General features: G+C 37.8%; 1 protein-coding gene across 5 annotated transcripts in view; it reads left to right on the forward strand.

The window, feature by feature from the left end:
• SHLD2 (shieldin complex subunit 2) overlaps positions 1-27504 on the forward strand; it is an 83364-nt gene that overhangs the window by 39369 nt on the left and 16491 nt on the right. For 3 of the 5 annotated variants that reach the window (XM_047073068.1, XM_047073069.1, XM_047073071.1), the window contains exons 2-6: positions 8266-9801; positions 13869-13976; positions 20280-20474; positions 20637-20771; positions 27034-27240. In XM_047073068.1, the coding sequence (XP_046929024.1) occupies positions 8271-9801; positions 13869-13976; positions 20280-20474; positions 20637-20771; positions 27034-27240 (2176 nt within the window). In that variant the 5' untranslated portion in view covers positions 8266-8270. Of the gene's footprint in view, positions 1-7732; positions 7935-8265; positions 9802-13868; positions 13977-20279; positions 20475-20636; positions 20772-27033; positions 27241-27504 lie in introns of those variants that run through there. The other 2 variants (XM_047073070.1, XM_047073072.1) reach the window with 2 other exon arrangements.

The following is a 27504-nucleotide window of genomic DNA, read 5'->3' on the forward strand; positions in this document are numbered from 1 at the left end:
AAATGAACCCTGTGTAACGATCACCTAGCTTCTACAATTTCAAGTTTACATTTTTAGTAAAGTCATAGAATAGGGTTGTAACCCATATATCCTACTCTAAAACCCATGTTTCTCATTACAGCCCTGTCTTGACTCTTCATTTTGTCATTTGATGCTATTGAATATCTATGATGCTTACTGGTTTTGGTAAAATAGACGTAGAAAGGCATTATAACTGAAATTTATAGGTTGGTAATAAGAGGAGAAAGCACTCTCTTTAAACCACATATATTTTGTAATAAGCATTTTTAGTTGCAGTGTTCTGCAAAGACAAAACTTGCTGATACAGTTCATCCTGCTTTATAAATCTTTGACCCATTCATCAGACTCTGACCACTCTAATGATAAAGGATTATGGTTGTATTGGTCTTTCTGACTGAAGTGGCCTTCTGCAGATTGAGAAATTGTGTAATTATTAACTACGGTAATGGATATGTACTTGCAAGTTTCATCTGGTATCTTAATGAGCTTTAACCCTCTGAGTACACCCAAAACATATCCTAGAATCATTGAAATTTATCGGTTGTCTATAACAACTCTCCAGTCTGTGTATTTTTGCTTTGATAAATATTTTGTTTCCCCTGCCCTCACCTAGGATGCCCACATCCCATTCCCCTGTTCACATACTCACAACTCCTATAAATGACTGGATTTCATAGCAGCAGCCTTAGGTATAAAGACTTTGTAAAAAATTACTGTTTTTTAAATTAACAGGACCATACTTTCTAGTCCATTTTTTTTTGGTGTGTGTGTGGGAAGTTCCACACTTGTGTTTTATAGAACTGATTCATTTCAGACATCTCTTTTCCCAGGAGATCTTTTCTGAACTCTCAAGATGCCCTGTGTCACCTCTGTGCACTTCCCCATCCTCCCCTGTCTAGAGGGCACATAGAGCTCTAAATCTTGGGGACTTATGGCCTCATGGCCCTGTAACCATAAACCATACTAGAGTTGAGTCGAAGGACTGTGTAATCCAGGCTAGATATAAGGTCATTTAGTCAGATTTTCCCTTCAAGAAAGCTAAATAGAACGTTGCTTTTTTTTAATCTACTGTGATTGTGTCAAATATAGTGAAACTAGAAATGTGTCTGATAATAGGGAGAGTGGTTGGTTAAATATAGATTGGTAAAGCATAATTGGATATTTAGTAGTTAAATGAAGGAGATTGGATGAAATTCTGCAGAGTTGTGTGGAGTGAAAAGAAGATGGTCCAAGGAAAAAGAAAGAAGAACCAGAGAGGTAGAAGAAACAGGAAAGCATAGCATTCTAGAAACGAAGGAAAGAAAGTTTTATGATTGGAGTAGTCCTGTACTGTGAGTGCTTATTTGACGATTTGGACTTCACTGTTGTCTTAACAGAGATAAGAAATAGAAGTCCGTTTGCAGGACATTTAGGAGAAAAGGTTAAGTAAGGACACAGAAGCAGTGAGTGTCTTAAACTATCTGTAAAAACATTCTGGAGAGGGGCGCCTGGGTGGCTCAGTTGGTTGAGCGGCCGACTTCGGCTCAGGTCACGATCTTGCGGTCCGTGAGTTCGAGCCCCGCGTCGGGCTCTGTGCTGACAGCCTGGAGCCTGTTTCAGATTCTGTGTCTCCCTCTCTCTGACCCTCCCCCGTTCATGCTCTGTCTCTCTCTGTCTCAAAAATAAATAAACGTTAAAAAAAAAATTAAAAAAAAATTCTGGAGATTAAAAACGTTCTGTAGCTGGTGTCTCTTGGGTAAGGCAACTAAAGCTGCTTTCCTGGGTCCTGTGCTGGAGTGAGGGCAAGGGGACTTGGGGGCTGTATTGTACTCCTTTTTTTTTTCTGTATTTATTTAAATTTAGTTTCAAAATTTTGTCGTTAACTGTAGTCCAATGCAGATAATAGGCAGTCCTATTTTGGTTGGTAGCCCCCACCTTCTGCTTTCTAGGCACACCCCTGCATTTAATCCCATGGCAGTTCAATGTCACTATTGTGAATTGTCATTTTATCTCTCTCATCAGACTATTAAAACTCCCTGTTGTTATCGCTGAGTTCCCACTAGTTAGTATAATGTCTGGCACATAGTATTGAGTAGGTATTTGTTATGTGAATGACTGAATGAAGAAACCAACAATTATCTGTCTCTTAAGCACAAAGTAATTCCAATTTGATGCTCTCACAGAATAATAAAAAAAAAAGAATGTTTCAGGAAAGAGGGACTTACAAAACAGTTTCAAGTAGTAGTAAGATAAGGATCAAATACTGACCTTTGGATTTAGCTTTTAGAGGGCATTCGTTTTCATAGTAAAAAGTGTTCTAGCAAGATGCGTGGAGTAAGAGCTGTATTTAAGTGAGTTGAAGAATAAATGGGAAATAAGAACATAGAAACAAAATAGAAGTTTGCTTTTTTGTTTTGTTTTTTAAAGATTTGAAATTAAACGGAAGAAACCATTGGAGAGAAACCCAAAGATTTAAGAGAAGGGAGGTATTATCATAGTAATTTTATACATTTTATTTGAAAATAAGTATTCTCACCTGCTTGTCAGTCTGTTTTATTTCTCCTTCTGCTTGGTTTGAACACATCTTCACAACTTGAAGGTTTTTGCTCTGCTATTTGGGGGCCCCCTAGTGGTCAATCTGGATAATGATATATAAGTAGTAAATTGTTGATTGGTCCAACATATAAGTTATTCCTTACACAGGTTATTCTTTCTGTGGATTAGACAAGGGTGGGATATGTAGTTATGGTAATTAGTGATGCTTACTTCTCTTTTATTTGTCAAAACTTGACACCTAAACACTATAATTTTGTTTCTATGGTAATAATTCATTATTGTGAACCTTGAAAATTGCAGTGTATCCTTGTTTAGCTGCTAACGCATTAATAACTGCCATCATTGTGCTCAATTCTTACTCTGCAATGTTAGATTTGGGTCCTTTGTTCTACAACTATTGGAACATCATATTCAGTTTGAAGATTGTAAAAGAAAAACCTGAATTACCAAGCAAAAAGGATTTAATTATTATGAAAATAATGCATATTCATTATTTATCACAATAAAACTTTTAAAATATAGAAAAAATTTAAAAATAATCCTTAATATTGCTTCTCAATGTTTTTCTTTCTAGGATTTTTTAATATTAAAATATTTTTGAACAATATAAGGAACACCTCTTTAACCACACCACACTAAAAAACAAAAAACAAAAAACAAAACATGTTCAGAACAGTTCAAGCCCTTTACTCTTTACCTATTATATCCCCATTCCTCTCTCCCAAAGTTAACCACAATCCTGAATTTGGTGTTTTATACTCAGGCATATTTAAAAATGAATATATTGTAATTCAATACAGAGAGTAGCTATACTTGTGGTGAACATAGCATAATGTATAAACTTGTCAAATCACTAAGTTGCACATCTGAAACTAATGTAACATTGTGTGTCAACTATACTCAAATTTTAAAAAATACAAAAAATATTCAATATATTGATACCAAGAGTTACATATTTTTCAAATTGTTTCCTTCATTTAAAATTATATTTGTAAGATGTATCCATGCTGACCTGTAACTGCTTTTTACTGCCATATAGTACAGTAATCTTTCTCTGGATATTCCACGATGTATCCATTCTCCTCTCCAAGGGCTTTTAGGTTCCAAGTATCCCATGATCATTCTCATACATGTTTTCTTATATACGTATATATGACCGGAGTTCTCCAGGGCAGAAACTTGGAAGTGAAATTATTTGGTAGAATGCTAATTTCCTGTTCTACCAGCAGTGTGAGAATTCCCAATCTTAGGTATCTCTGCATAAACCTTTTTGCAGTCCTGTGGGTATGAAACAGTATTTCTTAAGAGCAGCAACAAAGAGGGCCACCTGGGTTGAGTGGCCTACTCTTGATTTTGGCTCAAGTCATGATCCCAGGGTCGTTGGATCGAGCCCTGTGCATTGGGCTCTGTGCTGAGCATGGAGCCTGCTTGGGATCCTCTCTCTCTCTACCTCTGCCCCTTTCCCTGCCTTGTGTTTGCTTGTGCACACGCCATGTGTGTGCTCTCTCCCTCTCTCTAAAATAAAATAGTAAAAAAAGCCAACACAGAAGTGAAGACTTGTATTACAGGATATTTGAAACATACAAAAGGAGAGTGATTAGTGCAGTGAGCCTCTGTGTGTTTCGTCATCCTGATCACACATGGCCCATCTTGCTTCATCTACACCCACCCTCCCTCTCCCTCCCAGTGTTCTAAAGGAATCTGAGATGTCACGCTGTCTTGCCTGCAGACACTCCTGCGTCTCTAGCACGTAACTCTTTCCTACATAGCCTCGGTATCGTTATCCCACTAAAAACTAACAATAATCCCTTAATTTTATTAAACATTAGAGTTTCAGTTCCTCCAGCTGTCTTGTAATACAGGTATTTTTACATTTGTGTCTTCAAGTCAGAATCTGAATAAGGTCTGTACATTATAATTGATCTCAGTCTACAGATTCCCTCCATTCTCCCTTATGACATCTACCTTGCGATGTTAGCAGTCACTTATGCTTATTGCCTAGAAAATCTGCTACTTCATCAGGAGTGGCAAAGTGGTGTGTTTCTGTCATTTCTTTTTTATTTGTTGGTTTATTAGCAGGATACCTCTGTAAAGAGAGATTTCTTCTCTTTAAATAGTTGGTCATCTTACAATACTGTTAGTAAAGAAAGGATAAAGTTTCTTTTCACTCACCAGCTTTTAAAACAATTGCTTAGTCACCAATATCCTCCAAGGTGATCACTGAGTGAGTTTGTTTTAGTTATCTTTGTGAACTCATGGGCTTAAACATATTTGGTGATTTGGTGTGTTTCAACCTATTATGGTAATTATTCTTATTGGTTGCTCAACTTTGGCCAGTGGGAACCTCTTTAAGTTGACTCCTGAGTTATTTTGACACCATCCTAGTAGTCTTTGCTAGTTTTACTGCTGCCTGGTGTGATGAGATATTTCAGGTTTCTTTTGTACTCTTCCTGCTCCAGACCTGGAATCAGCCATTTCTCTAAGGAGTGCTGGTTACGTAGCTACCATCTGCATAGCGCACACATTGATGTTTCCAGCTCATTGTAACATTGTTTACATAGATAGTTTAGGCAGGCTGAGCTGTTCTTATCAAGGAATGGTGGGAATCCTCCTGGAATTTAAATTCCTAGATGCCAACCTGGGCCCACCTTGCAAGCAAGCCGTCTTTAATGACGGGAGTCTCAGGCCTTACTGTGTTACCTCTTTTCTGCACAGCTGACTATTAGACATTTTGTGGTGGTGGGGAGTACGTAGAAAGTGGGTTGAAGAGTCAGGAGTTCAGAGGAAAGGTTGTGATGGAGGTAAACTTGTGATAGTCATTCGTGTATAGAAGGTATTCAGAGCCTGAGGCTGAGTGAAGTCACTTCAAGAGTGAGCACAGAGAGAGATCCAAGGACGGGCCCCTGAGCAAGAAGTTTGGCAATGAGGAGGAGCTAGCAGAGGAGACCAAGAAGGAGCAACTGCTGAAATAGAATGAAGTGGAGTGGGAACCAAGAGAATGTAGTATCCCTAAAGCCAAATTAATAGAGTGTTCAAGAAGGAAGGCATGGTCAGCAGTGTCAAATGCTGCTGATGGGCTGAGTGAGCTGAAGATAGAGAGTTGACTCATCATGGCAATGTGGTGGTTATTGGGGGCCTCGAAATGTGCTGTTTTAGTGGAGTGGTTTGGACCAAAGCTTGAGAGGAGTGGGTTTAAGAGAGAACAAGAGAAGAGGGAGTATAGACAATTCTCTCAAGGAACGTTGCTGAAGAAGGGAGCAGAATGGTGCAACATTTGGAGCGGCAAAGAAGGAGAGGAATAACAACATGAGAAGGAATGGTAGCATGTTTCTATGTGGATGGAGATGCTCCAGTACGGAGCAAAAAAATAACGTAGGAGCGAAGGGGAGAATTATTGGAACCTGAGGAAGCACAAGGGAATAAGATCTAATGTCTAAGTGAGGAAGAGATGGCCTTGCATCGAAGCATGGACGGTCCATCCATAGTAACAGGAAGGTGGGCACAGTATATAATATGACAGGGATGGGTTGGTAGGAATGTTGTTGAGAGCTTGTAAATGGAGATGGTGGTAGCATGGTCACCAGCTGTACTCGAGGACTGGGGAAGAGATTCTGGAGACTTAGAGAATGAAGAGGTATGAAAGAGCTCCTTAGTGAGTGAGCAGATAGGGAAAGATAGACTCCTAGGTACCACCTGGAAGTTAGTGCTAATGAACTTAAAATGAGACTAGTTTTCAGATGAAGGTGTAATTTTTTTTTCCTAGTTACTTCTAGCCCATGGGCTATAGGTGCAGAGTAGGTGGTGATTCAACCAGTGTTTGAGTTCAGCTGGGCAAATATCTTAGTGAGGAGAGCAGTAGAATTAGCGATGTGTGCTAGGGAGTGATTATAATAATGGACCATAGTGGCTGAGCTGGTTAAGGAGGGAAGTGAAGAATGAAGCTGTAAAAATGTGGTATGTATGATCAGTTGTAGATCCCGCACGTTCAGAAAGTTGTTGCAGTTGTGCATTTAGAGGGAGTGAGTAGGAAGATGGGAGAAGCTAGTCAGAGAGTTGAATGTTTAAAATTGAGTTTAGGGAAGGGTGTGCAGTTATTGATAATGGGAGGGTACATGACTATACGAATGGATAACTGGGGTAAGGTGGAGAATACAGTCAATGGAGGAGAAGAGGTCAAGGAGCCGAGAGGCCAGGGATCATCCACACTGATATTGAAATCATAAGACTTATAATTGGATAAATTATTAGATTTGGAAAAGGTGACAATGAGTGAATCTTCAAGGATAAGAGTGACGGGAGATTATAGTTGTCATTTCCTGATGGTTCCTCCTTCCTATATACTTCCATACTTCTATATGGACTTTTCACGATTTGAAAACTTATCTTTTTACAAAGGACCCTATACTCTAATCAAAAGTCCTTAGTCATACCATGGTTTTTCATAACTCTGCCTGTTACTGATGCTGTTTCCTTTGTTTAAGTGCTCTTAGCCACAATGCTTGCTTTCCGTAGCTGCGTTCTTCCCTGGCTGATGGTCGTTTCCTGTTTATAGTCTATAGTATCCATTACATTATTTTGAGAATGTTAGTTTACACTCACTATTTTTCCCTCCTTTTTGTTTTCATTTTTTAATTTTATTTTAACTTTTTTATTTTAGAGAAGGAGAGTGTGTGAGTGGGGGAGAGGGGCAGAGGGAGAGAGAGAATCTCAAGAATCTCTACACTGAGTGTGGAGCCTGACACGGGCCAGTCCCACGACCCTGGGATCATGACCTGAGCTGAAATCAAGAGTTGAACCCTCAGTCACTCAACCTACTAGGCCACCCAGACACCCCTCCATTTTGTTTTTTTAAAACCAGGCTGACAGTTCCCTTAGGCCAAGAGCCTTATCTGTCTTTTTTGTCCCTGGAGCACTGTGAAAGAGTTCTCAACAAACTCCAGGACTGGATCTCTTTAATAAGTTCCTTTTGAAAGTCAGTTATGATCAAGTAAATCATGGTACAATTCTTCATTTTTACCTTAATGAATAAGATGCTTTCTTAGATGTACTTATATCAGGTGCCACAGTTAATGAAAAAAGTTTAAATTATAACGAGTTTCTTTTATCCATGTATTACAAAATGACTACTCTTAATTCTTTGTATTTCAGAGAAGATTTAAAAATACAGAAGTAATTATTATGCTAACAGATTGGAGTGAGCATAGATGACAGTCACTTCTACATCTTGAAGAGAGCCTCAAGCCTCAGTTTTTTAATTTTCTCTCGCTTCCCGTTTGAACCTTCTATTTTGGTCTTGGGAACTGAGTTCACAGTTGAAGGAAGGAGGCCCCAAAGTTACTGAGATAGTCTATGGAGTAAAGAAAACAGGAAATTTAAAGGTGACTGTAGTACAATTAAACCAATGCTTTGTTTTTCCTTCTTTACTAACTTGTTATTTAAGTGTAATTAAACACCATTTGATGTCAGTGTACTTAGCTTTATTTTTTTTGTAGTCTTTTTTTAAGTATCCCTTTTAATGTATTAAAGAGTCTTCATGTGAGGATATTTTCTGGCTATTTTGATTTCCCTTTATGATTTCTTGTATATTTATGCCTTTCGTAATTTAATGGAATACCAAAATAAACAACCTTTATTAATTATGTTTTTGATGGCATATAATAAGTTAATATATAAAAAATCTGACAAAATACTCATTTAAATTTTTTTCAGAAACTATGAGTGGAGGATCTCAAGTCCACATTTTTTGGGGTGCCCCAGGTGGTCCACTGAACATGACAATGTCACAGGAGCGAACTTCTTTAATATCCGATGATGACCCCTGGAAAAAAATTCAACTTTTATACAATCACCGTTCTTTACATCCGAGGGATGAAAAAGGCATGCATGAAACTCTTGAAGACTATCAAGTCCTAGAAGCTGTTGGCCCTCCAGATCTCCCTCGTGGTCATTTTTTAACAAAGGCAATGAATGAACCTGTTCATGTGAAAGAAGACTTTACACATTGTATTTCTGAAACGGAGACTGGAAAATCCCAGAAGAGTCACCTCTTAGGGGTGAGTGATAAAACTAGTTCCGATGTGCAAATACGTGAACTTAAGGGCAGAGTTCAGCATTTAACTGAAGGAGAAAAGTATCCAAAGCTTTTCAGTGACAATAAGAAAATCACAGATGAACAGCACAAAGATCAGTCAAATACATGTGGTCAAAACTTTCACAAAAATGTCTTTCAGTTAGATCATAAGCATGCCGCTGCACTGGATTTGGTCTGTGGTACAGAACACATTCATACAGGGCCGGGAGCTGTTGAAACAGAATGTGTGCCAACCGGACATTATGAGGGACAAAACCAGTGTCTAGGATTCTTTTCCTTGAAGACGGAAGATAAGCCAAGGTCTGAACCTGTTAGAAGGGTCTCAGACCTTAAAATATCTACTGATACTGAATTTCTTAGTATAATGACTGCCAGCCAGGTTGTTCTTTTATCTCAGAGGAGGTATAAAGGACAAAATTCTAGAAATAAAGGGCCCATAAGTGTGGAGATTGAACCAAAGGCAAGTCATGGGGAAATAAGGATAACGGAAGATAATTCGATTCAGCCTAATAATGATTTTGCAGGAGATGAAAGTGGACAAAACCAAGCACATTCCCTTGAACTCTTCAGTCCTGTTTGTCCTGAAACAAAAAGTGGTGACACTCACGTGAAGCCTGATAAAGGTCTTGAAGAAAATATAGGATCTCAGGAACTTTTCAATTTTGAAGACAAAGTGCCCCCCAGTGATGTATGTATTGAGTCCTATTGCTCAGGAATACTGTGTTCCCAACTAAATACCTTCCACAAAAGTTCTACTAAAAGAAGTTGGACCTCTGAAGATAAATTGGGCCATTCCAAAGCTCTGTCTAAAGCCTTCCAACCATCCAAGAAAATTAAGTTGGTTTCTGATGCAAGAGATCCTACTGCAGCAGTGGGCCAGAGGCATGTGTCTAGTTTTAAGGGGATTAAAAAGACATCATTAATAAAAAATTGTGATTCTAAAGGTCGGAAGTATAATTGTTTAGTCATGGTATTATCTCCATGTCATGTGAAAGAAATAAATATAAAATCTGGGCCAAATTCTGGCTCTCAAGTGCCTTTAGCAACGATTGTGGTAACTGACCAATCAGAAATTAAGAAGAAGGTCGTTCTGTGGAGGACTGCAGCATTTTGGGCACTTACAGTGTTTCTTGGAGATATAATTTTGCTCACAGGTAAGGTCATCATGGGATAGTGGTAGCTTAAAGCTGTAGGCTTTTCTGCACTCCCACTTTTACCCCGCCTTTTTACCGTTTGCCTCTGTGGGAGCCAGCGTGCTCCAGCCCCTTCCAGCATCTGCTTTGGTCTTCTAACCATTGCCCTGTATCCTGTGCTTTGCTGTTTCTGGGCCTGTGCTCTAGTCTGCTTTGTTCTGAACCTCCCTTCCACTCCTCTTTTACGAAGCCTTCCCTGGTTGCACCCTTCCTTCATTTGCTCTGTTAGCAATCAGGTCATATCATCAGGCTTGCTCTTTGTTTTCTTATGGCTTTGTCTACGTGTGTCTTATTTTTAAGCTTTTTCTTTATATTAGCAGTCTTATGAAAGGACAGTGTTTCTACTCCTTACTCCCTGATAATGCTGTGCACATCGCATTCTTAGTGAGGGATCAGAGACAGATTTTCTATTGTGTTTTTAATTACTAAAATTGTATTAATCACATTTGGAAATGTGGAAAGGAAGAACTCTTGATAGTAAACCAGCCTCATGTCACCACCGGTAATGTTTCGGAGAGTTACCGTCCCGTTGTTCTCCCTGTGCTCCTTAGAATGTGTATACGTACACAGAGGATGGTTGATGTTTATTGGGAACTTATTTTGTGTTTTAAACTTTGCATGTATGTCAACTCATTACAACAACTGTGTGAAAAAGGTATGGATTATTATCCCCATTTTTTACTTTGAGGAAACTGAGACCCAGAAAAGTAAAGCCACTTACCCAGTTTCACACATCTAGGAAGTGGCAAAGCCGGGATTTCACCTAGACTCTGGAACCCATACTCTTACTATATACTTGTAATCATTAAGAACATTCTTTTTTTTTTTTTTAATATAACTTATTGTAAAATTGGCTAACATACAGTGTATACAGTGTGCTCTTGGTTTTGGGGGTAGATTCTCGTGATTCATCGCTTACATACAACATCCAGTGCTCATCCCAACAGGTGCCCTCCCCCCCTCCCCCGCCATCAACCCTCAGTTTGTCCTCTGTATTTAAGAGTCTCTTAGGGTTTGCCTCCCTCCCTCTCTGTTTGTAGCTACTTTTTCCCCCTCTTCCCTTCCCCTCCGGTCTTCTGTTAAGTTCCTCAAGTTCCACATATGAGTGAAAATATATGATATCTGTCTTTCTCTGACTGACTTATTTCACTTAGCATAATACCTTCCAAGGAATGGTTTTTACCTTGCTTCTTTTTCTGACATAAGAAATCTAACATTGTGTTACAGGTTCTTCATTAATTGAAAATAAATACACATTGTATTAGACCGGAGATACCAGTCATTTTAAGGATGAGTCCCAGACTGGGAGGAAACTGATTAAGCTCAATAACGTGTCTAAAGAAAGAATGTGGTAGAGAAGAAGAGTGGGTGAGCCTTAGAAGCTTGGAAAAAGAAAACATGAAGGCAATCATTAGTGGTTCCCACCTAATGGCTTGCTGGGGGAATGAGAGCCTTGGCTATTGTACATTAGGTGCATCAGGCTGTACATCAGGTGCAGCCTCTAATAAGGAGATAAACGTGGGCTATAACCCGTAGGCCCAGCACGGTCCCGTCCCACTGGCAATGTCATCTTATTTGTTGGCAAGGCGGTTCATCCAGCTCCCTCTGTTCTGATTCAGTGCTCACTGAGCTGCCCTTTGCTTATGATCTGGCTTCCCAGGTGTGAAACTGCCTACAAGGTGAGAATTGGCTGCCAATGTTGTTTCTGTGGCAATTAATGCCTCAGTGAAAATTTAAAAAAAAAAATATTGTGTTCTGTTTTTTTTTTGTTTGTCTCATGAACCTGTTTAATGTGAGCTTATGTTGCAGAGCTGAAATCTATTTTGGGGATGCTGACAAAATCAGATTCCCCAGACTATAAAGAGAGAGCTGAGCCCTGGACTGGTTATTTTACCAAGGCAATTACTGTCACTGTGTGGGCCCCATAGGAGGACTTTTCCTGGCAGATGGAAACTCAGACCAGCCATCTCTGTGTTTTCCCCTAGTGTCCATACGGTTGTTAGCAACTAGGTAACCTCCTGTTAAGTGACTTTACCGCTTTACTTAGCCATTTTCTCATTATAGGATATTTAGATGATTTCTATCAGCACCTTTAAAAATAATATCAGGGTTTTTTTTTTCCCCTCTTTTACCTTATTTCCTTAGTAAAGTAATCTAGTTCATCAATTTCTGAATAAGTTTCTTTTGTTTGTGCGGACAGATGGAAACTTCATGGAAAACGGAGAAACCTATACTTTCCTAATTAGGTAGTAAAATTATATTTACATAGAAATTTGTAGGTAAAATCCTATTTTAATTAACAGCATCCAATTGTACATTATTATATCTCTATGTTGGATATCTCATACTATCTACTGATATACACCCCAAAACTGAAAATTTTCCCACAGCAGATGTATTCTAGATCACGTTCCATTCAGTAACACAGTTGACCTTTTGCCCTTAGACTTTCAGCAATAGAATGAAGAGATGCTGTAAGTAAGGATGGTCTACGGGAGACTGCTGACCAGAATTCAAAGAGGACCTTGGGCCCCATGTGTGGGAAACCACAGATTTTTAAGAACAAATAGGAGAGGCTCTAGGGCATATAAGTGAGAGGGAATCAGGACAGCCAGGAGGCAAGGGCTGGGCCATTGATTCCACTCCACCCTGTCACCAGTGATTAGCAAGTCACTAACCCAACATAGGTTTTACAACCTAGTTTTCCGAAGTCTGTCCTTGAAATTTCCTATTTGTTCCTTCCTGAAGAGCAGGCATCCTGATGGTCAGATTATGAAGAGTCTAAAATGCTGTCCTAGCTATTTCTGACCAGGCAGAGGGGAGCTGAGTGTTTTTTAAACTAGTTAATGGATCACATTAATGTTCGTGAAAAATTACTCATTGGCCCTGGGGGACATGGATTGGAGGTGGGAAGGGGACCTACCAGGAGAGAAAGGAATGCATGATATAAAACAGTGCTGTCAAGGGCCGGAGGGGAGACTCACGGGGCAGTGTTCAACAGGTGGGGGTTTGGAGACAGAAGGTGGGGAGGGAGAGGTAGACGGTCAGGATGACTTCACATTTTAATTTACCTGGCTAGCTCCACAGTGCCAACAAATGAGATGGGTAATGTGAGAAGAAAAGCAGGTTTGAGCAATTTTTGAATTTGGAGAGCCAATAGAATATCCAGTCAGGAATGTCTGTGAGGCAGTTGTGGATAAATGGGTAAGTGGGTTTGAAGCTGGGGAAAGGGTCTGGGTGTAAATTTGGAAGTGACTACTTGGAATGTGTGCATCCTTGTTTTTCTTCCTTATTATCTCAAAAATTGGCTACTATTAGGATATCTTTATACCTCTAGCATTTTATGCACTGTTTATATTCTTTTATGCATTGTTTATATTCTTCCAGAGATTGATATGTCTCTGTCTCTAACTTACAGTTTTGCTCTACTTGAAATTGTTTCTACCTGTTGGTATATTTAGTTCCACTTTATGATTCTTCTGTATCCATCTTAGATCATAGAGCTCTCTTTTTCCTATTGGAAAGTGTTCCTTACCTCCAAAATCTTTCACTTTTAACATCTGTAGATGAAGATTACCATGCTATTGAGGGGAAAATAATCCAAGTCCTTTAAGGATGTCATATATTCATATGTGTTTGTGGCAGAAGGGGTAAATGCATACTAATATTATTTACTCTGTTAGACACTACTGTTTTGGAACCATTACTTTGCTTCCTGCCCCTAAATGATTTCCTTTTAATTTCTCAAAATAGACACTATAACATTTTTTTTTTTTACATGAACAAAAGCCATTAAACCATTCTTTGTGGAGCAGTGAGCTTCCATATTGATAGTGTTCGAATATACAGAAGTAATTCTGTTGTTGCTATTTTATCATTTTGTGGCTTTAGGCAGATGATTTAACCCACTTGAACTTTAGTTGCCTGGCCTGTGAGAGATGTTAATAATATTTTGCTATGATTGGCAAGTTAACCGCAGTGTGAAGGAATTTATGACATGATCAGAACTTTTGTTTCCCCCTGTCTAGATGTTACTGTTCATGAAGATCATTGGGTTGGTGAGACAGTACTACAATCAACTTTTACCAGTCAGTTATTAAATCTTGGGAGTTATCCGTCTGTCCAGTCTGAAGAATGTAAGACATATTTTAAATGTAATCATTTCTTAGTATTCAAAAGTATATATACATATTAGAAAAAAAAGTTAAAATAGTAATCTTACAAAATGTTTTCTAAACGGGTTAGCTGGACAGTATTGGTTTATTTTCTTTAGTAAGACTGAAAATAGAATTTATAAAAATAAACTTGTACGTTGTAAATCATATTTGTTTTAAGAAATATTGGGGTTCAGTTTCCATTTTCTTACTTTTCTTAGAATGTCCACATAGTGGTAGTTCTTAACCTTTTAGGGAGTCCTAGCTCTCTTAGAGAAGCTATGTGCCCTTTCTCCAGAAAAATAGACTTAGGTAGATAGACACAGAATTTTGCACATAACTCCAAATGGTTCCCTGGACCTCTAAAGTTCTCTGTTGCCAGGCTAAAGTTCTCTGTGGGGTTCCCCAGCCTCTGGTTAGGAACCCTTGAGGTCGTGAGAAAAGCCTGGGCCTCCCAGTCAGACAGTTGTGGTTTGAATCCTTGTTCTTCAGTCCAGCACTGCAAGGAAAGACTACCTTCCTTCTCTGACATCCATTTTCTCTTCTTTAAAATCAGCACTGAAGAGCCCAGAAGCTGTCTTTTTCTCCAAGAAATAAAAAAAAAAAAAAAAGAAAACAAAAAGAAAACAAAGTAAGGGAGACAGTATAAACTGGTAGTTATAGTCTCTGGAGTCAGAGCAAGATTTGAATCCTGGCCCTACCACTTGCAGTCTGTGTCTTCCGGCAAGTTACTTAACCTCGTTGTACCCTTGTTTCCTCATCTGTGAAATGGAAATTAAAATACATACGTAGCTTATAGGGTTGCTGTGAAGATTAAATGTGAGGTATCGAACCTGCATGTAATATATTGAACCATGAGGTATTGAACCTGCATGTAATATATTGAACCAACAATACAGAAATATTAATGGGAGAAATAGTAAGCAAAATGTATTTGATGGAATACTGAAACAGTGTCATAGAAAGATAGCCATGAGTACATAAGAATACACTGATTTTACAAGAGATTAATTAGAATAACAAGAAAGTTGTGTGGCATGTATGGAAGGTACAGCATATTCCAACCCATGAATAATAAGTATTCTCAAAGGAAGGCAGGGTAAGTAGAAGAGAGTAACAACAGTTAGAACAATAACAAAGGTGTTTGGAAAGGGTTAAGATTTCCCTGTTTCCGAGGGAAACTAGTCAGCAGAAAATCAGCACTGACATGATCTCATAAAATAACTAAAGTTGAGTTCTTCACCTACCTGGTTTATATGTATGAAGTGTTGACGTTGTTTGAGGCACTGTGCACTGGGGGTACAGTGGTGAACAGTGTCCCCCTGGTGCCAGCCTTCGTGGCGCCGATGTCCCTGTGTGGCGGGCCGATAAGGAAGAACCTACAGACATGAGGGTGATCATGAATGCTATGACGGAAACTAACAAAGGGCAGAGATGGGAATACCGTAGATCTGGCTGCGAAGGGCTGCTCATGGAGCTGAATTAGGGAGTTAGGAAGTTACTGCAGTAGTCGAGGTTGAGAGATAATGGGTGGCCAGCAGAGATAATGAGAAATGGATGGATTTGAGATATAGCTTAGACCAGTTCTATAGAAGAAATAGAGAAAATTATTCAAAATTAGTTTAAAAATTATACAAAAATGTTGCCAGGCTCACATCGTTTCACAGGAGAATTCTACCAAGAGACCAGATAGTTCCAGTGCTCTGAAAATTCTTCTAGAATATTGAAGAAGGAAACTTCCTAATTCCTTTTATAAAATAAGACACTGACACCTAAACCAAAGAAAGACATTACAAATAAGAATACAGACTAGTATTGTACACGCATACAAAGTCTAAACAAAATATTAGTAAACCAAATCTAACACTACCTTAAAGAAATAATGACCAAGTGAGATTTTTTCCAGAAATGGAAAGATGTGTTTCAATATTAGAAGATCTATGACTATCATATACCAGATTAATAAATGGAAAGAAAAATTGTATGATTATCTCCATAAATATTGACAAAATTGAGCACCCCTTTATCATAAGAAGCTCTCCAGGAAATGGAGTTGAGGGATACTTTCTCCTTCAGGATCAATAAATATAATATCAATACAGTGGTAACAGTTACAATACAGTTGATACTGTGTCACTAAAACGGATGTATTTAGTCCTAATGCCAGTATCTTATTTAATGGAGAAACACTAGAGGCATTTCCACTAAAATCCGGAACAAGGTAAGGATGTACACTATTTCTGCTGCTCGTTATGATGATACTGGAGTTATCAACCAATACAAGTAGACAAGCAGAGGTATCTGGATGGGTGAAGAAGAGTAAAAACTATACGTGCAAATGCTTTTGATAACATATCAGAAACACTCCAGGGAACCAAAGAATCAATTCAAACGATAAAGGAATTCAGTGGTGCAACAGGATACTAAAATTAATGTTGAAACCGTCACTAGCCTTCCATACACAAACACTGAACAGAGGACATGATGGTAGGGCAAAAGTCATTGGTGAAAGCAATAAAGAAGATACTTCGGAATACATTTAACAAGAAATTTTCATAGCCTATATAAGGAAAAAAATTTAAACACTCCGGAAAGAAAGAAAGACAAGAAGAAATGGAAGCACAACATTCCCTGTTCCTGAATAAGGTGACTCAACATTATAATGGTATCCGGTCTCCATAAGTGAATTTATAAATTCAGGGCCGTCTCAATAACAATATTGGGAAGCCATGCTATGGCATATACAACTTGATACTAACCTTCATATGGAAAAACAAACATGCAGGAATATCCAGGAAAACATTCAAAAAGAAAAAGCACAAGGGATCATGCTTACGAGACAGGCATTAAACTGTAAAGCCTCTATAATTAAAACAGTGTGATACTGGTACATAAATAGACAAATTGACCCGTGGAATAGAACAGGAAGATCAGAATTAGACCTGTATACATATAATTTAGTATATGACAAAGATGTTATCTGAGATCACTGAGGTAAAGGTAAACTTTTTAATAAATGGTGGTGAGGCAACTGGGTAGCCATTTCGAAAAAAGACAAAATTAGAACAGTATCTCACACAAAATAGAAGAATAAACTCCAAATGGATTAAAAATCTAAATATAAAAAATATAACCATTCAGTTACTAGAAGGAAACATGGATGAATTTCTCTATCATCTTGATGTAGGGAACACTTTCTTATTATTTCTCAGAATTCAGAAGCAGTTAAAGAAAAAAAAAGACAGATAAATTTGACTGTAGAAAAATAAAATTTTGCATGCCCAGAAGCACCATTAACAAAGCCAAAGGACAATCGGCAGACTTGGAGAGAATATTTGCAACATACACGTAGAAGAAAGGCTAATATTCCTAGTATAGGGAGAACTCTTACAAATTGAGTGACAAAGGACCTGATAGGAAAATGGGAAAAAGACCTGAGTCATTCAAATTAAAACTACACAGGAATTTTATTTCTTACTGTCAGATTGGCAAAAATTTAAAAATATGATAACACATGCTGTTGATGAAGCTGTGGGAAAACAGGCCCTCTGACACATTGCTGGAGGCAATGAGAATTGCTGCAGTTTCTGGAGAGATATTTGGTGATACAAAATTACAAAGTACGTATGTACTCAGCTTTCAACCCAGCAAGCCTACTTGTAGGAATCTGTCCTAAAGATACGATTATAACAACATGAGGCAGTATTTGTAATTGCAAGAGGGAAAAATTGGAATGCCTGTACATAGCAGAATGGTTGATTAAATTGTGTTACATTTCCACAGTGGAATACTATGCATAACTAAATTATTTTTATTATTATATTTTATTTAAAAATTAAAATTTAAAAAAAAATATTTATTTTTGAGAGAGAGAGAGAGAGAGAGTGAGCATGAACGGGGGAGGGGCAGAGAGAGAGGGAGACACAGAATCTGAAGCAGCCTCCAGGCTCTGAGCTGTCAGCACAGAGCCCGACAAGGGGCTTGGACCCATGAACTGTGAGATCGTGACCTGAACCGAAGTCAGGTATTTAACTGACTGAGCCATCCAGGTGCCCCTTAAAAAAAAATTCTTTTTAACTTTCATTCAGTTTTGAGATAGAGACAGAGCATGAGTGGGGAGGGGCAGAGAGGGAGACAGAATCATTCTCTGAGCTGTCAGCACAGAGCCCTATTTGGGGCTTGAACCCATGAACCGTGAAATCATGAGCTGAGCTGAAGTAGGATGCTTAACTGACTGAGCCACCCAGGTGCCCCATTATTTTTTCTTTTCTTTTCTTTTCTTTTCTTTTCTTTTCTTTTCTTTTCTTTTCTTTTCTGCTTTTCTTTTCTTTTTTTTTTTTAAATTTTTTTTTCAACGTTTATTTATTTTTGGGACAGAGAGAGACAGAGCATGAACGGGGGAGGGGCAGAGAGAGAGGGAGACACAGAATCGGAAACAGGCTCCAGGCTCTGAGCCATCAGCCCAGAGCCTGACGCGGGGCTCGAACTCACGGACTGCGAGATCGTGACCTGGCTGAAGTCGGACGCTTAACCGACTGCGCCACCCAGGCGCCCCTCTTCTTTTCTTTTCTTTCTTTTCTTTTCTTTCTTTTCATTTCATTTCATTTTTTAAAATTTTATTTTTGAGTAGACTTCACACCCAACATGGGGTTTGAACTCACGACCTTGAGGTTTAGAGTTGAATGTTCTACTGACTGAGTCAGCCAGGTGCCCTGAATTATACACTTTAAAAAGGTGAATTTTATGCACATGAATTATATCTCAACAAGGCTGTTATAAAAATACTATTCTGATAAAGATAATTTTATGCATGTGAGTTATATCTCAATAAGGCTATTATAAAAATATTATTTTGATAATGGATTTATACTTCATCAGACTGCCAGAGGCATCTATAATACATAAAGGAATACAGACCCCTTTCTCTTTACCTGGAGATATACCTACCCCCTTCTCCAGTTATTACCTAGAAAACTCCAGGACATTTTTCCAGAACCCAGCTCAAATATTTCTTCAATAAAGCCTCTTTCCACTTGCCTGGGCAGTTGATTTTGTGTGTTGTTAGAATGCTTCCATGTATCTCTTATATTCTAAGCCCTGTGTTTGTTACTGACTGTCTCTAGGTTGATAATTCTTCTGTGCAGGTATAATGGCAGGTATACAGACAAGGTATATCTTTGTATCCCTAGAACCTGGCATGATGCCTGGCACACAGTGGATGGTCTTCTGATGAGTGAATGAATAATGAGGCTTTCGTGTGGCATAAGAAATACATTAGGAGGAGGGTGTTAAAGGGAGAAGGAAAGAAGAATTACTTGTTGTTTTTTTTTTCTACTGAAACCAGCAAATAGACCCAACCTTCTAAAAAAGTACGTAAGTGCCTTTTGCTAAGATTGTATTTTGATCAACAATCCACCATATATTCAAATACACCTCCCTTTCCTTCAAGGAAATTAAATTTTAATCAGCAAACTTATCAATGTGTGCATTTTATTATATGTAAATGTATCTCAAAAAATGAGAAAAATTGAGACAAATAATTTAAACATAGGAGAAAAACATGTAAATGGCATAATGACCAAAGAACTAAATTACTGTTCTAATAATCAAGGGAATATGCCAGTGTAGCACATGCTCACATGCCACACGGGAGCTGGAGATAAAAACCCTCTAAGTTCAGGGGAAGAAGTCACTGAGAGCCTCTCCATAGTGTATTCTGTGTAGTATTTGGATAGGTTGAGAGGGTGGCAGCATTGTAGCCAGGGACAATCGTAAGGACAGAGGCATAGAAGTGGGGAAAAGGAAGACATGTTCAGGGAGGGTCAGGTAGGTGACCCTTAAGAGCATTTCACGTGAGAAATGTAAGAGCCTTGAGGAAGAATAGCAGTGGTTGGGATGGTCGTGGAAGGTGTGAGCCAATCAGACTGCAGGGATTAGGGGACCGATTGGGTATAAGAGGGTAATGGAGGAGTAAAAAAAAAAAAAAAAAAAAAAAAAAAGAAATACTGGTCTTAGTTAATTGGTAGAAAAATGGAACCGAGAAGGGAACAGGGCAAGTTATTTCTGGAGATAGTAAATAATTCTAATTCCGTTGGTTAAAAATAATCAGGCTTATGTTTTGCATCTAAACATTTAAGAATAAGTTACATATTTGTAGAAATGAAAGTGTGGTTTTTACACTTAATCACACTTTACAAGATAAAATGCATTTCTAAGAAAATACTGTGTTTTCAAGAAAATGTAATTTTGCCATCTTTTCTGCATGTGTGTGTTTTTCTTTCTTAGATTCCAAGATAGTCAGTGATGCTGTACTTCAAGACTTACTGGCATACGTGTCTTCAAAACATTCCTATCTCCGAGATCTTCCTCAGAGGCAGCCTCAGAGAGTGAGCAGTATAGAATTTGTAGAATTGGAGGAGCTGCAGCCGGACATGTTAGTCCATGCGGTGCTGAGGGTTGTTGATATCACTATACTGACAGGTAAACACTGGGGGCTCCTTCTCAATTTTAGGTTATAAAATAATTAAGATACAAGACTTTCTTAGGATATCATTTGGGTATCACGGTTGTATTTATCACGAGACATTAGAGTATGGTGTCACCTGTGAGAGAGTAATGCCAACTAAAATATTTCTTTTCCAGAGGCATTATACAGTTATAGAGGACAGAAGCAAAGGAAAGTTATGTTAACAGTGGAACAGGTCCAAGGTCAACATTATGTGCTTGTATTATGGGGTCCTGGAGCAGCCTGGTACCCTCAACTTCAAAGGAAAAAAGGTAAATACACCAAAAAACATTTAATTTATTTATAGTTAGGTAAATGATTAATGCTTATGAGCTTCAGATGAGGAACTTCTTAAGAGATTAAGAAGGTCTGTGTTTGAAATAGTAGGTGGTCATAATTGACTATTCTTCTTGAGATTTCTTCTGTTATAATTTTATACCTCCTGTAAGCAGTTTAGTGATCTGAAAAGTCCTCTATAATTAATGGTGGTAGAATAAAAGCTTCTACTTATTCCCAGGTATACTACTTTACCTTTTTAGCGAGGGTCTTATCTCCTTCAGGAAATGTTCTTTAAAATTGAATTCTGGAGAAGCTTCTACAGTTTTTATTCAGCCAAAGTACCCTGATAAATAAACTTCTCCCTGGTTATAAGGCAGATGTTAGGGGAGCTGCATTAACCCTTTCAAGTCTCAATGTTACTGTTTAATAAATGAGTGCATTCCAGGCTTTTATACCAGTTGTTCTAAAAGCGCGGACTATTAGCCATCCATAGAATGTTCGTGTTTAAAATATGACCCACAATTCCGTTTTCTTTAAAGCAGGACTTAATAATAATTTATGATGTATTTAATTAAATGGAATTGATGTTTCAAGAAAATGATGTATATTCATTTTGATATTGTGAGATTCTTTAGTTGTAACAGTCAGAGATAGTTTAATTAGTGGCTTACCAGTCATTTTATCCTGCTAAATTAATCTACAGATTGATTAGGTGTGTGACTTTTTTTTTTACCCCAAAGAGTTAATGCCTCTTCCCAAACTTCTACCTACAAAATAATTATCTAAGGATACGATCTGTCACATTCTCTCTTTTAATCATTAATAGCCCATAACCAAGATTTGAGATAAGTCTGACTTTTGACTTTCATGTTAGGATCAAACAGCAACAAATATTTGTCCAGTTGAGAAATCCGACAAACACGTGTCAGTGGTAGACCAGCCATCATTATTGACCATTATGTCAGAGCTGGGAACATGAGTCTAGTGCATGCGGGACAAAATGTAGGTCAAAGGTGTTATTCCATTGATAATGGAGCTGTAGCCAAGCACACTGCTCTGTGCTTAATGTGGATATTCTTTGAAAAGTAGTAGTTCTTTGGTTAATAGAAGAGACATTCCAGTTGTCTCTAGATAATTCTATGGTATTTAGGTTAATATTGAAAATTTGTGAGTCCAGGAATTAAGATACCATTGTTCTTTGTTCATTCATTCATTTAGCATACTTTATTCATTACCATCACTTTTAAGTTATGATATCCACCTCAATACCTCAAGATTATTCTTTTTAAACTAGGATAATACCAATTTTGAAGGATCATCTAAGTAAGTGATTCTCCCTTCAGAAATTGTTAGCATTTTATGTATTCATTTAGGACCTCTTGAGGCATTCTCTATATTAACCTCCACACTGGGCACTGGTTTTACTTGTTCCTGAGGATAACAAACTCACATGTAGGTGATATAATCAGAAATGACCGTCAGGTAGTTGTTACTGAATACTGGAGATCACAGAGGTGATGTTTTGGGGGAAGAATAAGAAGAAATCCCAAATTCACATTCTTTTGAAATATGCATGGGAATTTGGGATGCCTCATATGTAGCAAGTGTTGATCACAGTCTAGGTCCTAATGAGTGTGGACTTCTTAGGGATAAGTGGGTACATAAAATAAGCTATTCAGAAGTGAATGCCATTCTAATGCAATATTCACCTGAAAGTATTTAATAGAAATCTAATACTTTAAAAATGTAACAAATTATAGTAAATCACTCTTGTGATATTACTAAATAGGCAGAGTAATGCAAATGATCCCAACATTTGTGATTATACTTCATGCAAAATCATAGTTAGGTCTGCATGGAAGTTTGAAATCTATTCACATCCTTAATTCATGATTCAATATAAAAATGTATTACAAATTGTCTCAATACCAGTCTCCCTCAGACTAACTAGTCCAACCTGCACAGGACTCCTCTCTGTTACTTGAACTTGCTGATCTTTTTCCTGGCTTGGATCCTGAATTTACATGTTTCCTTTCTCCAGAGTGCTTTCCCCTGAAGCTCCCTGCGTGGATGGCTCCTTCATTTCTCAGCCCCAATTTCATATTCTCAGAGGGGCCTCACACACATATGTATAACCACTCTCTATCAGATCAACTCTTTGAAGGCCATTTGTGCCACTGAACACAATCAGGATTATCCAGCTTATTTGCTTGCTTGAAAACTGATTTTCTCCATAGATTAAAATTTCTATGAATACAAGCATCCTGCCATGCTTGTTCACCACTGTATGCTCATTACACAGCACTGTGCCTGCCCTCATAGATGTTTTCTTCTTTTTTTAATGTTTATTTATTTTTGAGAGAGAGAGAGAGAGAGAGAGAGAGAGAGACAGACAGACAAAGTGTGAGCGGGGAGGGGCAGAGAGAGAGGGAGACACAGAATCCAAAGCAGGCTCCAGGCTCTGAGCTGTCAGCACAGAGCCCAGACGTGGGGCCGAACCTACAAACCGCCAGATCATGACCTGAGCTGAAGTCAGACGTTTAACCGACTGAGCCACCCTCGTGCCCCTGTTTTCTTTATGAATAAATGAATTAAGAATAAAATACAGATTAAGCAACCAGTCAAAATTCCCAGTCTTTAAGAAGTAAGAGACTCAAGTTTGAGGAGGAAGTAACTTCATTTCAAATGATAAGAAAAAAAACCCCACACATTTGAAAATGTCTGTGCACAGAGGTTTTGCAATCCATGGAATGTATTAAGAAATTACATTTAAACTTGGGCACAGAGGGCTTGTAGTTAGAACTGGACCTCTTCTCTGGGTAATTTCAGCAATTCAGGGGGATGTATCTGAAGTATACAGGAATGAATGTCTCAGGGTGCAGAGAGCAAGAGCGCTGATGGGTTCAGGGGTTCTTGGGACTGGGAGCTGAAAAGCTTTGTGGGTACCAGGCAGCTTCTCTGTCTGTCTGCTTTATTCACTCCTTGCAGACTTCCTCTGCTTTTCAACCATAGGGAAGGCAGCAGAAGATGGTTACTCTGTAGCTCCTGCTCTTACTTTTCCTTTTAACCTAGACCAGTGCCATTTCCAAATTCCTAGCACGGAAAATCTGATTGCCCGGATTGAATTCTATTCAATCAACTGTGGCCTCAGGGACAGGGTGGGAAAGTACAATAGGAATGCCTGAGCTTATTTCAGAGGGTGAAGGAGCAGTTGAGAAGGTCATTTGTGGTCTGGGTGGACACAGAAAGGTATTCACTACCAAAGATATGTATGTTCATTAGCCTGGAGAGATGGAAATGATGTTAATATTTAGTTTAAACAGTACATGATAAAATTGAAAATGAAATATATATGTGTATAAAGCATATGCCGTATTGGTACAATAATGGCAATTAAAAACATGGAAAAAGGAAAAAAATAAGTACATTATATAGTTTCATGTACAGTAGGATCCCATTTTAATAAAGCGGGTATGTAAGTATGTGTATACATTAAAAGAATTGGAGATACTAAATACTAAAGAATTGGAGATACTAAAATGCTATATGTGTTTTTTTTTTCTTTATGCCTCTAGTTTGAATTATATGGATGTGTGAATCCACATTTATTTTTTAAACCTTTAGTAAAAACTTCAAACTTAATATATACAAAATAATATAATGAGCTACAGTACCCATTATCTACTATATTAAAACATTGGCCAATCTTATCTATTACTGCTCTTTTCTTTTATTGTATAAATATTTTATAGTAAATATATTTTATTTATAATTAAGAAATAAAGGAAACTTTTTCCTTTTGGAAAAAGAGCAGGTAATGTTTGAAATATCGAGCTAACAATTTGAGAAAAAGGAGAATTAAGTTTATACTTCATATTTGTGCCAAAATAAATTCCAGATGCATTAAAGTTTCAAATATCTTTTAAAAAAAGAAACCGTGAGTAGTAGAAGAAAATATAAGCAAACTTATTTGGTATCTAAAGAGTAGAAGGTTAGGGGCGCCTGGGTGGCTCAGTTGGTTAAGCGGCTGACTTCGGCTCAGGTCATGATCTTGCGGTCCGTGAGTTCGAGCCCCGCGTCCGGCTCTGTGCTGACAGCTCAGAGCCTAGAGTCTGCTTCGGATTCTGTGTCTCCCTCTCTTTGCCCCTCCCATACTCATGCTCTGTCTCTCTCTCTCTCTCAAAAATAAATAACACTATGGGGCGCCTGGATGGCTCAGGCGGTTAAGCGTCCGACTTCGGCTCAGGTCATGATCTCATGGTCCGTGAGTTCGAGCCCCGCGTCGGGCTCTGTGCTGACAGCTCAGAGCCTGGAGCCTGTTTTAGATTCTGTGTCTCCCTCTCATTGACCCTCCCCCATTCATGCTCTGTCTCTCTCTGTCTCAGAAATAAATAACGTTAAAAAAAAAAAAAAAAAGATTAGAAGGTTAAAAAAATGCAGCAACAAGAACCGTACATAAAAATCACCATATACCAAATTAAAAAGAAAGTGAAAAACCAGAAAAAAATATTGCATTTTGTCAGAAAATAATGCAATAAGCAAAAGACAAATATCTGTAAGGATAAATGGGCAAGAGATATGAACAGAAAGTCCCCCAAAGAAGAAATAAAAATGGCCAATGAATGTATGAAAAAAATTTACTTACTAGTAATTGAAGGCACACAAATAAAATAACGACAGCCCGTGATTTTTCTCCTGAGAAATTGATAGAGAATATGTGGAGGAACAGCTACTCTCATAAACTATTGGAAATGTAAATTGGCAAAACCTTTCTTGAGGACAACTGATAATGTGTTTGAAAATCTCAGAATTTGGAATACCTTTCGCCTAATGATTATACTTCTAGGAATTTCTCATGGCTATAGAGATGTAGCTAAAAATATATTTATCACAGTATTGTTACAATAGTAAAGAATTGAAAAAACAACCAACATGCTTTAAATAGGGAATTGCTATAATAATTTTTAAGATTTTGGAATATCTGTGCCAAAGTATTGACATATTATGTAGTATTTTAAAATAATATAAAATAATGGGACGCCTGGGTGGCTCAGTCAGTTGGGCATCCGACTTCGGCTTAGGTCATGATCTCGTGGTTCATGGGTTCGAGCCCTGCATTGGGCTCTGTGCTGACAACTCGGATCCTGGAGCCTGCTTTGGATTCTGTGTCTCCTTCTGTCTCTGTCCCTCCCCTGCTTGCTCTCTCTCTGTCTCTCTGTCTCTCTCTCTCTCAAAAGTAAATAAACATTAAAAAAATTAATATAGAATAATACTTAAGGACATACAAAATATATTTAACATATTAAGTAAAAATCACATTGAAAACAACTGGATGTCCACAAAAGTGTTAACTGTGTTGATTTGGGGATGTTGAGGTTACAGGTGTTATTTATTTGCTTATTTAGCTTCTCTCATTTCTAAGCATGTATTTTATAATAAGACAAGCAAACCATTTTAAAAATAGCTATTGTTTTTAAGCAACAACTTGGAATATATATGCTTTAGCTCTTCCTAACGATGCTCTGTCTGTACAGATTTACCGTTTTTAAGACTGTCCATTTTTCCAAACGAAACTAAGGAAAAAAACTAAGGAGGCAGTGTTGGGGAGGGGTGTGAATTAGATTTATTGCCTGAAGGAAACTAAAAATACTGTTTTATAAAAATAGCTGTTATTGTTAGAAAACTTAGTGCTAAGAAATCTTTTTGTTTTATTATAAAGTTGAATTTATTAATATAGAATGTGATTATTTGAAAAGGAGCTCTGTGCTACTGTGGTTTTAAGGATTCAGATTATTACTGACGGAGCTAAAAATACATGCAATTGTCTCTCAATGCTTTTTTTTTTTTTGGTCCTGGAAAAATTAGCTAAATAAGAAAACAAAGGTGTTGGAAAATCAACGAGAGGTATTACTTATGGCAGACATGTGTCCATTTCTATGCCTTACTATTTTTAAAAATCTTTGCCTGTAAATACCAAAACAGGAAATAGCTACTCTGAAAAGCAGTTGGTTATGATAAATTATGACTGTTTAAGAGACCAGGAAATCTTTAGAAAACATTTTTATTAAAATTATCTCCAGCGTCTTTATCCTATTGCCTTAAAACAGCGTTCACATTTTGTCTCTTTACACCCAAATTCCTTAGTGCGATAAATGTTGCATTTAACTGATTTAATCAGATTGATCTATTTAATTTGATTCTGAGCCTAGATTATTTCTTTTTTGGTGACTTTTTGTTTTTGTTTGTTTGTTTAAGATTATATTTGGGAATTTAAATATCTTTTTGTTCAGCGCAATTACATCCTAGAAAGCTTAGAATTGCATACAACATCTTGGTCATCCTGTGAGTGCCTGTTTGATGATGATATAAGGGCGGTTAAATTTAAAGCAAAATTCCAAAAAAGCATGCCCTCTTTTGTGAAGATGTCAGATTTGGCAACACACTTAGAGGATAAGCGTTCAGGTAAGATCTCTATATATGTAAGACACTGCTAGTTTAAGCTGCCATTTGTGGGGAAAAATGTACAATTGAACATAAAAGTGAAATACAGATCATCATAAATAACCGAACCAGATATTTGCATCTTCTGAGCTTTCTGCCTAACAATCCTTTGAGGTTCAGTTGTAATTATTAGAGAATTACTTAAAAATATTTTTTGCATATTTATACAAGCCATTCATCATTTAATAAACCGGAAATAGAAAAATTACCCTAACCAGAGTGACT

This window comes from Lynx rufus, unplaced genomic scaffold (assembly GCF_022079265.1).
Source record: "Lynx rufus isolate CCGP_SWC_20201006 ecotype Redwood Valley unplaced genomic scaffold, mLynRuf1.p SCAF_11, whole genome shotgun sequence".
Classification (NCBI taxonomy): Eukaryota; Metazoa; Chordata; class Mammalia; order Carnivora; family Felidae; genus Lynx; species Lynx rufus.